General features: G+C 37.2%; 1 protein-coding gene across 1 annotated transcript in view; it reads right to left on the bottom strand.

Moving 5' to 3' along the window:
• The window catches only part of vps8 (VPS8 subunit of CORVET complex), a 146,099-nt gene that overhangs the window by 99,280 nt on the left and 34,636 nt on the right, over positions 1-12,183 (bottom strand). Inside the window, exons 16-20 of the mRNA XM_062976463.1 lie at positions 5,726-5,800; positions 4,335-4,370; positions 2,877-2,967; positions 1,651-1,697; positions 151-240 (exon numbers count right to left, since the gene is read on the bottom strand). Of these exons, the coding sequence (XP_062832533.1) occupies positions 151-240; positions 1,651-1,697; positions 2,877-2,967; positions 4,335-4,370; positions 5,726-5,800 (339 nt within the window). The remainder of the gene's footprint in view (positions 1-150; positions 241-1,650; positions 1,698-2,876; positions 2,968-4,334; positions 4,371-5,725; positions 5,801-12,183) is intronic.

Raw genomic sequence — 12,183 nt, 5'->3', positions numbered from 1 at the left:
TAACAATAAGACACCACAAGGTTTTGACATGGGGTTTGAATGTCTTTTGTAAAAATGCATAAGCTATTGTTAGTTTTATGTCTGAATGGTAAACAGATACAGATTAATTTTAAAAAGAAAAAAGTGAGCACTCCAGTCATTGTACTGTACCTGAAAGTATTGCTCCATCACTTGGATTTTACCCTGCTCAGGACATTTCTTCATAATTCTATCAGCATAATGGATAAGAATCTCAACCATCTGCATGGGAGAAAAGAAACACAGTCAGAGAATTCCTATTAATCTTCCTATCAAGGAAGATTAAGGAGATATTGTTAATGCTGTCGCCTCCAGGAACCTCTTACACTATTAGAGGATGCCACAATGTCAAAGATAAAATACCTCAAATTTGAAAAAAAAAACAACAACAGCAATTATGACCGACCCACTTGCCAGATGGAAACTATTCAATTTATCTGTATTATATCCTAACAAGCAACTCCTTGTCCTGTCCACAGCATCAAAGGGCTCAGTGGATAGCAAAATCAAGACTTGCTTTTATAATTTTTCCCTAATATTTTTGAGCATTGATTGCTCGTACCCATGGAAGCAAAAGATGCAGATATTGAGTTCTTCAGCATATTGTTTGCATTATCTTAATTTAGTAGTACTTGGTCAGGTAACGTGAATGTGTAGCATTCCCACTCTTGAATTACCATATAAGCTGACCTGAATATAAGTCGAGTATAAGTCGAGGGAGGCTTTTTCAGTCCTAAAAGGGGGTTGAAAAATTCGGCTTATACTTGAGTATATACGGTACAATTACTTTTCATTTCTCAGATCTTGTGGAAGAGATTTATTGCTCTTCCTTTTTGTTGCTGTCATCTTCTATTTTCTGCATTGATTATTATAGTCATTTTCCTTGCCCCAGTTGCATTCAGGTTCTGACTCCATTTCTGCCACCTTTTCCTTTTACTTCTAATTTGTTATTAACTGCTTAGATTTTCATCTGTCATCCACCAAGGCTTCTCTTTCTCTTTGGCTGCAGTTCTGATCCTTAATACAGTATATTAAAATATTTTACTTTTACACCATTAAATCCTCCAGTTTCTTGCTTGAAGGACAAAAGGAACATCTTTTGGGGCTGCGGCAGCACAGCAGTTAAACCACAAGCTGCTGGAAAAAGCTGCTGACCAGAGGGTCAGCAGTTTGAAGCCATGAGTCGGGGTGAGCTCCTGACTGTCAGCCCTGGCTTTCTGCCAACCTAGCAGTTTGAAAGCATGCAATGCAAGTAGATCAATAGGTCAAAAGGGCGCCCCATGCAGACATGTGGGCAAAAGGATTAGAGACGTTTACAAAAGCAGGCTCCTCGGCATGCAAAATTAAACAAGAGCACCTCCCCTTGGTCGAAGTTGAGCATCGCCTCCAGATGCTGGAGATGGAAAAAGGGGAAGGCCCCTTATCTGTGCATTGTATGTTGTTGTTTATTGTGTAAAAGGCATTGAATGGTTGCCTATATGTGTACTGAAATCTATCCTAAGTCCCTCTGGGGAGAAAAAGCGGAATATAATTAAAGTGTATCATCATCATCATCATCATCATCATCTTGGGGAGGAAAGAAGGTAATTCTCCACCTGAAAGAAGACAGCATTAAGGAAAAAAGGAACTCACTCTGTCTGCAACAACAGCCTTGCGTTTCTGTTCCTCCCCAGATAGTCCTATTTAAAACATAAAAGCCAAAATGATACACTGCAAATGTAAGCATTCGCACCTCTAATAACTCTAAACAATCCTTTATCATCTACTGTACTGCTCCATCTCCTCCAGCAACAAGAAGAGAACATTAAAATCAGTACATGGAAGATTTCTGAACATCAATGCAGAGATCGCATTGATGTTTCTCTCTTGTGCCAGATGAAATGTGACAAAAAAGATACTTTAAAACACATGTGGCTTGAGTGCCATAAAGTTAATAAATTTTGGAATGAGAGCCTTATCGATGCAACAAATCAAATTCTTAAGTGGTACAACGCTTTATTCCTTTTACTGGTTTTCCAGTGCAAAAATGTGAAGTTCTAACTGAAGAAGTTAATATCTTTTCTGCTTTTGGTAGCACATATGGAAATATCCCAACACCGGAAGACACAACACAATTTGTCCATGCCTTGATGGTGAATTGTTGGTTGAGAAACTCACCTACAACATAATGCAAACCAAAAGACAGAACAGGAAAGACAATTTTGAATAAATATGATGTAATTTTATTGTATATGGCAAGAAGGACATTAGTCTATGAGAGTCTCCATTTTCTTTCATAATATTCAGGAGGGATCCCTTTTTAAGGGGAATACAGCTGTGAGCTGTGAGTAGAGAAATTAGGTACCGCTAAAGCAAGGAGGTATTTTACGGCACCATAAAAGAAAATACCAGAAATGATGGCAATCAAAGAACAGGTGGAAAAGTTTGTAATTAAGGGCTTGTTGTTATAGCAGATGGAGCAACAGCACCACCCTGTGGCTGGAATTGAGCACAACCTCCAGGACGCCAGAGTTGGAAAAATGCCGACATAATACCTCTATCTGTTGTCTGTACTGTATGTCTACCAGCATTGAATGTTTGCCATGTATATGTTCTGTGATCTGCCCTGAGTCCACTTCGGGGTGAGAAGGGAGGAATATAAATGCAATAACAACAACAACAACAACAACAACAACAACAACAACCAGTATTTTTCTGCAGTAGCATGTGGTTAATCAACTTTGACTGTTTTTCTTTCTTTGTTCCACTGAGATTTTATTGTTAGATGAAATTACTATTGTCTATAAAGCACACCAAAAGGGAGATATTAATAAAGTCATTCAAAAAGAATGGGGTGAAAAATCTCTAAATGCACCTACCTACAACAGCCTTGGCTTTCCCTTCATGAAAGGACCAAGCAAGAGCGAGTGCTTCATTCAGGCATTCTTGTTTCAGTAGGTGGTCTATTCTCTAAAGTTAAACATATATTAGAAACAAGTCTTACTAATTGAAACAGATTAAGGATTAATACTATTCCCTTAGGAAACTGATAATGTGTTTACTGTTTTGAAACAAGATGATTCCACTTGGAGCTTAAGAAATTTCTAGAATGCTTGATTACAACCATTTTTAACAGCCACCATTGTGAAAATCTGCTAATGCAACTTATATTGTGTTACTTGCGAACTCAAAATAAGTCTATTTGAAAAAGAAAGACACGTCTGAAAACTAGCTTAATTATAAAATTAAGAGTAATCATTTGATTAAAATGGAACCATATAATCACACAATTGCTTTTTTGGGGACATCAACAGAAATACTAAAAATAGAAATAATTAAGACTCACTAAACTGATTAGTATTCCCATGTCTGGGTGGCTCCTTCAACATTTAGAGAATGAACAGAGCAAATTTTTCACATTTTTGTGACTAGTATCGCAAACCTAAACAGTAATTAAAAAAACTGATTCAAAAGCTATGCTAAAAAGAGTGAAGGTAACAGCATTCATGCTTCAGAATGTTGAGTTAATGAATTTAGAATCACAAATCAGAATACTGTGTTGTCGAATGCTTTCAAGGCCAGAATCACTGGATTGCTGTGAGTTTTCAGGGCTGTATGGCCATATTCCAGAAGCATCTTCTCCTGACATTTCATCCACATCTATGGCAAGCATCCTTAGAGGTTGTGAAGTCTAACTTCACAACCTTTGAGGGTGCCTGCCATACCCTGTTTCCCCTAAAATAAGACATCCCCAAAAAATAAGACCTAGTAGAGGTTTTGCTGAATGGCTAAATATAAGGCCTCCCCTGAAAGTAGACCTAGCAAAGTTTTTGTTTGGAAGCATGCCCGCCAAAACAGAACACCAGAACATGCAGGATTGGTAAATGTACGTGCCATAAACTGTTGTACATGGAAATATTGGTAGTAACAAGAAATTCTTGATAGGATTCAGTTTGTCTGGTTATGCTGGTTTATGATGACAACTACTGTACAATATATAATAAATGTTCATTTTTTTGTTCAACAATAAATGTGAATTTTTCATGGAGAAATAAGACATCCCCTGAAAATAAGACCTAGAGCATCTTTGGGAGCAAAAAATAATATAAGACACTGTCTTATTTTCGGGGAAACACGGTAGATATGGGCAAAACATCAGGAAAGAATGCTTCTGGAACATGGCCATACAGCCCGGAAAACTCACAGAAACATAATCAGAATACTGTTGGGGTTTTTTTGGTCTAATTCATCTAACCTGAGACACTGGGTCCACTTTACAACACTATATATAAAGTCAAAAAAGAAAACACATTTAGAAGCTTTCTTTTCTCACTCACCTCTCTCCAACTCCTCAATGTCATCACATGAACAGACTGAAAGCAGAAGAAAATAAGAGAGCAATGAAGTTATAGTTGCTTATTTAACTATTACCAATAATTAAAAATCCCCATAGCACAGGTTGCGTCTCCCTTATCCAGGAATCCAAAATACTCCCAAACTCAAATCTTTTTTACTGCCATCACTCACTTCTATTTTGGGACAAAAGGGGTTAGTAACATGTTCAGCACCCACTGAGCTTTTCCTAAGGAAGCAGTGATAGGGAAAAAAGAAGGGGAGGAGGATTCTGCTTTTTACAGCAGAGTTGCATATAATTAAAACATTCCAGAAGCATCTGCACTTATTTTACTCTTGGCCAATGGTGGGACCTTTGGAAATGAGCCAAAAGAGAAATGGGATACTTGATCTGTACCACAAACAAAATGATGAACCAACATTTATTTTTGCTAGAGCTACTACAATCGAACTATTGAATGACAAGAACAAGTCCCAAGCTCACACGCTCTTCTTCCGTTGTTCTCATATACTTTCCATTAAGAATTCAATACTACTTGCTTCTGCTATGGTTTGTTTGAAATAAGCAACAATTTGAAGCAGGTCTATGAAGCTGAGTTAAGACAGAATTCATTTTAAATATAATTTTGACTAGAACTTCCAGGATCCCACAGCCGGTATGGTCAGGGGATATATTTTTCTGGGAGGTAGGGGTTTTGTGAGCTATAAGACTATGTAACAAAATTTGAAAAAAAAAATCTGCTTAAGGTTTGAAACTGTTATTTCCTTTTTGATTCTGCAATACTTACTTCGAAAATAGCTGTTATACTCCAAACTATGTTGAACTGGTTGAGATATTCATTGAAAAACTATAGCAAAACAAGCTGCTGAATGTCCCACAAATAAAGTTTTTTCAGTTTTATTAACTTTTTCCATGTTTTTATGATAAAACCAATTAGGAAATGACGTTTATAACCCAGGAACAAAAATCGTGTTACATAGTGTTATCCCCCCCCAAAAAAGAAACTTTTCTAAACTCTGACTGAATAAACACAATTTAAAGCTGAGACTAGCTGATAAGTTGTGGTTAATTAAAAACAAATCACACATTCTCATCATTCTGCGATTTGTTTTATTCAGACATCTCCAAAAATTATGGTTTAAGACAAACCAGGACTTTTATGCTGAACACAATAAATCACAGAAATGGAGATGGGAAGCATATGGTCCCAGCACTCTTTCAAAGGTTCCAAAATTATTATTTTTGAAGTTTTACATTATAATGTAATTCAAGCCACTAAATTTTATGTTTCCACATTTATTACAACTGAGTTTAGCATTCGTCTAAATTGAAAGCTTATAAAAACAAGTGCTTTTAAATCATGTCCAATCTTACCTTTGTGCCTACATAAAATATTTGACCACCACAGTTGCTGATAGACTGGTAGCAAGCCTTCTCCCCAACCAAGGCCTACAAGTTGAAATATTTTGATTTAGTATATAAGTATTCTATCATGTTGTTCTTTAAAACTAGAAAACATGCAAGAAGAAGCCAGGGCAATGTAAAAATACAGTTGGAAAACCCTATAGTTTCTTCTAATTATTTGTCATGTTGTCATATATAAAGCAAAACAGTGTATTAAATCATTTAGTATTTACTTGTGTTACATTTGAGAGCTATTAGCCAGAACAACATGAGGAGATGAGGTCAACAAGCCAGCTAGTATTTTTTTCTAACTGTTTTGTAATTCACAGCAGAAAAATTTGAGCAAAATCCAATTATTCTTTAAGGTAAGTGTTAAAATTAAAACCCTTTGAAGTAAATTCTAGAGAGAAGTTTAGTGATATGAGTGTTGGAAGAAGACTTTGGAAATCAAGGTTCAAATTCCCACTTGGCCATGGAAACCCACTGGGCAAGTCTCTGTTTCAAAGGGAGGCTAACAAATCTTCCCAAGGATCAGGTTAAGTGTCATCATAAGTCAGAGAATACATGAAGGCACATAATGGGGACAATTGCTTTTAATATATGTTATGTAAGAAAGAGACTATAAGAAAAGGAGAGTGAGTAATGGCAAAGATTCCAACTATTTCAACATAAGTTGGAAGTATCAAATGCTCTTCCCATTGAAAATAACATTTTCCCACTATTCTTAATTTTAATGCATATTTAATATTTATTTTCGCAACTTTCCCCTGATTACTGGAATTTTAACATCTATTTCTTGGACCACATAAAGACTGTATGTTAATCTATATATATAAAATGATAAAGTTGTTTGCGCAGTGACTATAACAACAAAACTAAACATCCCAGAAATACGAAATTTGGCAACACAATGCAAAAGGCTTGCCTCCAGGTTACAACAACACAACCACACCACAAAACCACAATCCAGACCCACAAAACTCACAACAACGCATCATGCGATAACAACACAACTAAACGCCCCAGAAATACAAAACTTGGCAACACAATGCAAAAGCCTTGCCTCCCAGTTGTAACAACACAACCACACCACAAAACCACACAGGACCCACAAAACTCACAACAACGCATTGTGACTATAACAACACAACTAAATGCCCCAGAAATACGAAACTTGGCAACACAACGCAAAAGCCTTCACTCCAGGTTGTAACAACACAACCGCACCACAAAACCACAATCCGGACCCACAAAACTCACAACAACGCATTGTGACTATAACAAATACAAAATTTGACAACACAACTCATCCACCTCCCCAATCCCTACATTCACACTTGGCCTCCAAAAAAACAATTACAATAATAACAATGGCAACAACAACAACAATAAGAATCAACACCATCACAGGCAAGAAACAGCCAGGCACTGACGCTGAGAGGCCAGTCAGTGCTACACTGGGCCTCCAAAAAACAATACAGTAGCATCTAACTTATCCAACCTTCATGACCACTACAACAACAATAATAATAAACACCTACACAGGCAAAACAAAAAAAGACTATTGTACCACAATAAAAATATAAACCGCACTCAGCAGAATCAGACATTACAACTAACAACAAACCAAAGACAACAGGGATCTCAAGCAATTATCAATCAACACAAAAATTGAAGAAGGTAACAGACTTCAAATACTACTACTAATGTGAGTATAAAGAAGGGTGGAGGTCACAGCATAAATACAACCTAATGTAGACTGACCAACACCACCAGACTAAGCCACAGCAACGCGTGGCTGGGCACAGCTAGTCTATATATATAAAAGAGTGATGGCATCAGGGCAGTGGACAAAACAACAAAACTACAGGCCCCCCAACCTCGAAATTTGACAACACAACCCATCATCCACGCCTCTAGGTTGATACAACAAAAAGAAAAGAAAAATAAAGTCCTAATTAGAGGGAGAGCAATAATTGTTTTTATCCAATTGCTGCCAGTTTAGAGGGCTAATCTCTGCCCACTTCGTTGCCTAGCAACCAAGGGACAGCCAGGTTTCAGTTAGGGGACAGGCAGATTTAGGCCTCACTTAGGCTTCTTCCACAGATTATCAGATTTTAACTGGATTATATGGCAGTGTAGACTCAAGGCCCTTCCACACAGCTATATAACCCATTTATAATCTTATATTATCTGCTTTGCACTGGATTATCTTGACCTCACACTGCCATATAATCCACTTCAGTGTGCATTTTATACAGCTGTGAAGAAGGGGCCTCATATAATCCAGTTCTAAGCAGATAATATAAGATGATCAATATACAGTAGAGTCTCACTTATCCAACGTAAACAGGCCGGCAGGATAAGTGAATATGTTGGATAATAAGAAGGGATTCAGGAACAGCCGATTAAACATCAAATTAGGTAATCGTTATACAAATTAATCATCAAAACATCATATTATACAACAAATTTGACAGAAAAGGTAGTTCCATGCGCAGTAATGCTATGTAGTAATTACAGTAGAGTCTCACTTATCCAACACTCGCTTATCCAATGTTCTGGATTATCCAACGCATTTTTGTAGTCAATGTTTTCAATATATCATGATATATTGCTAAATTCATAAATACAGTAATTACTACATAGCATTACTGCGTATTGAACTACTTTTTCTGCCAAATTTGTTGTCTAACATGATGTTTTGGTGTTTCATTTGTAAAATCATAACCTAATTTGATATTTAATAGGCTTTTCCTTAATGCCTCCTTATTATCCAACATATTCGGTTATCCAACATTTTGCCAGCCCACTTATGTTGGATAAGTGAGACTCTACTGTACTGTATTTACAAATTTACCAGTAAAATATCACAATGAATTTGAAACACTGACTACAAAAACATTGATTATGAAAAGGCAGACTGTGTTGGATAATCCAGAACATTGTATAATCGAATGTTGGATAAGTGAGATTCTACTTTGATATGAAATAATTTCTAGGATAGAATAATGCAGAACAATATAATCTCTAAAACCAGGACAGTAATAAAGAAATAAAGAAATAAAGAAAGTAAATAAAGCAAGGAAATTGGAAATTCCACAAAGGAAACAATCAGGGCCAGCTAACACCTCCCAAGAAAGGATTCTTCCAGAAAGGAAGCTGAGAAGGCAGTGAAGCACTATGTATTACCAAAGTCATTATTATTACTATCATTACTATCCTTACTATTATTATTATTATTATTATTATTATTATTATTATTATTATTATTGTGTTGCGGTCAACCGTGAAAATGAACACAATCTGGCTCCAAGTATTCAAAAACACTAAAATCAGAATATATAAAAATTAATGTGGTATAATAAAACAGAACAATACAATCTCTAAAATCAGAACACTAAATAAAGAACAACACTCTGAAAATAGGGGAATTCCACACAGAAAACAATCAGGGCCAGCTAACACCTCCCAACAAAGGATTCCCATCATCAAAGTCTGGCCAATCCTCTGTTTTCTCAGGGCCACAGACAGTAGAAGCACATAAAATATCGCAAACAACACCACTCTGAAAACAAGGTAATTCCAGACAGGAAACAATCAGGGCCAGCTAACACCTCCCAACAAAAAAATCACTCAGGGAGGAAACAGCTAGGCTTTAAATCTGCAAGGCCATTACATCCTAATCATTTTTCCTAATTGCAGCATTCATACTTGCCTCCAACAGACAAAAAAAAATCAGAAATATTGTATATTCACAACCTTTAGGAAATAATGTCACCTGATGGCACAGTGTGTTAAAGCGCTGAGCTGCTGAACTTCTGGACCGAAAGGCCACAGGTTTGAAATGGGGGAACTGACAGAGCCCCTACTGTTAGCCCCAGCTTCTGCCAACCCAGAAGTTCAAAAACATGTAAATGTGAGTGCATCAATAGGTACTGCTCCGGTGGGAAGGTAACGCTGCTCCATGCAGTCATCCCACATGACCTTGGAGGAGTCTACGGACAACGACGGCTCTTCGGCTTAGAAATGGAGATGAGCACCAACCCCCAGAATCAGACATGACTGCACTTAACGTCAGGGGAAAACGTTTACCCTTTACCTTAACTACCACCAATTCCTCAATACTTTATTTCCCAGACCACCAGACTTCGCCACAGCAACGCGTGGCCGGGCACAGCTAGTATATATATAAAATGATAAAGTTGTTTGCGCAGTGACTATAACAACAAAACTAAACATCCCAGAAATACGAAATTTGGCAACACAATGCAAAAGGCTTGCCTCCAGGTTACAACAACACAACCACACCACAAAACCACAATCCAGACCCACAAAACTCACAACAACACATCATGACTATAACAACACAACTAAATGCCCTAGAAATACAAAACTTGGCAACACAAGGCAAAAGCCTTGCCTCCCGGTTGTAACAACACAACCACACCACAAAACCACAATCCGGACCCATAAAACTCACAACAATACATCGTGACTATAACAACACAACTAAACGCCCCAGAAATACAAAACTTGACAACACAACGCAAAAGCCTTGCCTCCTGGTTCTAACAATACAACCACACCACAAAACCACAATCCGGATGCACAAAACTCACAACAATGCATCATGACTATAACAACACAATTAAACGCCCCAGAAATACGAAACTTGGCAAAACAACGCAAAAGCCTTGCCTCCCGATTGTAACAACACAATCACACCACAAAACACAATCCGGACCCACAAAACTGAAAAATTGAAGAAGGTAACAGACTTCAAATACTACTACTAATGTGAGTATAAAGAAGGGTGGAGGTCACAGCATAAATACAGGCTAATGTAAACTGACCAACACCACCAGACTAAGCCACAGCAACGCGTGGCCGGGCACAGCTAGTCAGTATATAAAATAGATCTTGGAATTAGTTAGTTGCAAATGACTAGTTATTTATAACTAGTTGCTTTTTCCGGCAAGAAGGTGTAACTACTTAACAGTTAACAGTTAGCCTCGGAGGATAAGATAGTCAGGGAGGCCCTGCTCTCAGTCCCACCACCCTCGCAAGCGCAACTGGTGGGGACGAGAGACAGGGCCTTCTAAGTGGTGGCTCCTTGCCTGTGGAACTCCCTCCCCAATGAAATCATGTCAGCCTCTTCTCTCCTGTTCTTTAGAAAAAAAACTTAAGGCATGGTGGTGGGATTCAAGCAGTAATTGTAGCAATGCAATAATGAGAGTATTTTAATGTGATTGACAAATGGACAGACCTTGGAATATGATTTGAACTTGCATGATTTTAATTGATGTTTTTAATAATGGATGTTTCAATTGCTTGGTTTTAATTGCAACTGTTATTTTGGAATTGTATGTTGTCAGCATTGAATTGCTGCCTGTTGTGAGGCCATCCTGACTCCCTTCCGGGGTGAGAAGGAGAAAGGGTACAAATGTGGGAAATAAATAAATAACATAACATAAATGAGAGATAATTTCACTTATTTTTCAGTGTGATTAATTTCCTAGTTATTTTGATAGTTACAGCAGTGAATCTGAATTAAATGGGGAAAGAATTAAATGGTTTCAGTGCCTATGCTCAGTTGTGGGTATATCAAAGTAATCATATATTGTAACATTCATTTTTGTTGTTGTTTAACCAGAAAGGTTTACTAGACACTGGTAAATAAAAATCTTTTTTTAAAAAACAAAACAAAATGTAACTGTAAACATAAATAATCAAAACTTTTAGGGACTTTGGAACTATAACTGTAGCTAAGTACTGCTAACAATAGCTTTAGAAGCTCTAGAAAACAAGTGCTATCAGTTTTATGCTGAGTTTATAATACTTAAAAGCCATTGAACAACATTTCCAGGCTGCTTCTACATATCCTTGACAGCAGCTGGCACCACCATGAAGATTTAATGTGACTGGGACAACTTATGCAGGAAGAAGCTTTCAAACATTATGGATTCATTCACAGGCCTAATGTATTAAACATATAAGTCTTAAGTACTGTAGTAGAAATCGCATTTCTATACAGAGGCACATGGCACTAAGTAGTAAATGGAAATGCCTAGCCAACATTTGCCAATGTCTATTCACTAAACATAATAACTTCAAGATACAATACAGAGAAAATAGAGCCAGGAAGAGCTGAGACCTTATAACAAAGCAGTGTCCTCTTGGCCATATTGCACTACGTTCTCAATAGAGAATCAAGCAGTATGATTGTCAACTGCCTTCCTTATCCTGATTCACAATATTTCTAGCAAATAGCCATAGTTACACAGAAAAGAGGAACACAGAAACAAAATAGGACATTGTGTTCCTTTGCTATTTCTGGGCAAACCATATTTCAGACAAGAATCCTATGAAAGCAAATGTTCAGTAGAGCATTCTACCAATGCTCCTTTAATGCCCTAGGGGAGTGG

Source organism: Anolis carolinensis, chromosome 3 (assembly GCF_035594765.1).
Source record: "Anolis carolinensis isolate JA03-04 chromosome 3, rAnoCar3.1.pri, whole genome shotgun sequence".
NCBI classification, from domain to species: Eukaryota; Metazoa; Chordata; class Lepidosauria; order Squamata; family Dactyloidae; genus Anolis; species Anolis carolinensis.
Note: the sequence above shows the minus strand (reverse complement) of the source record. Positions and strands in the feature narration are given on the sequence as shown.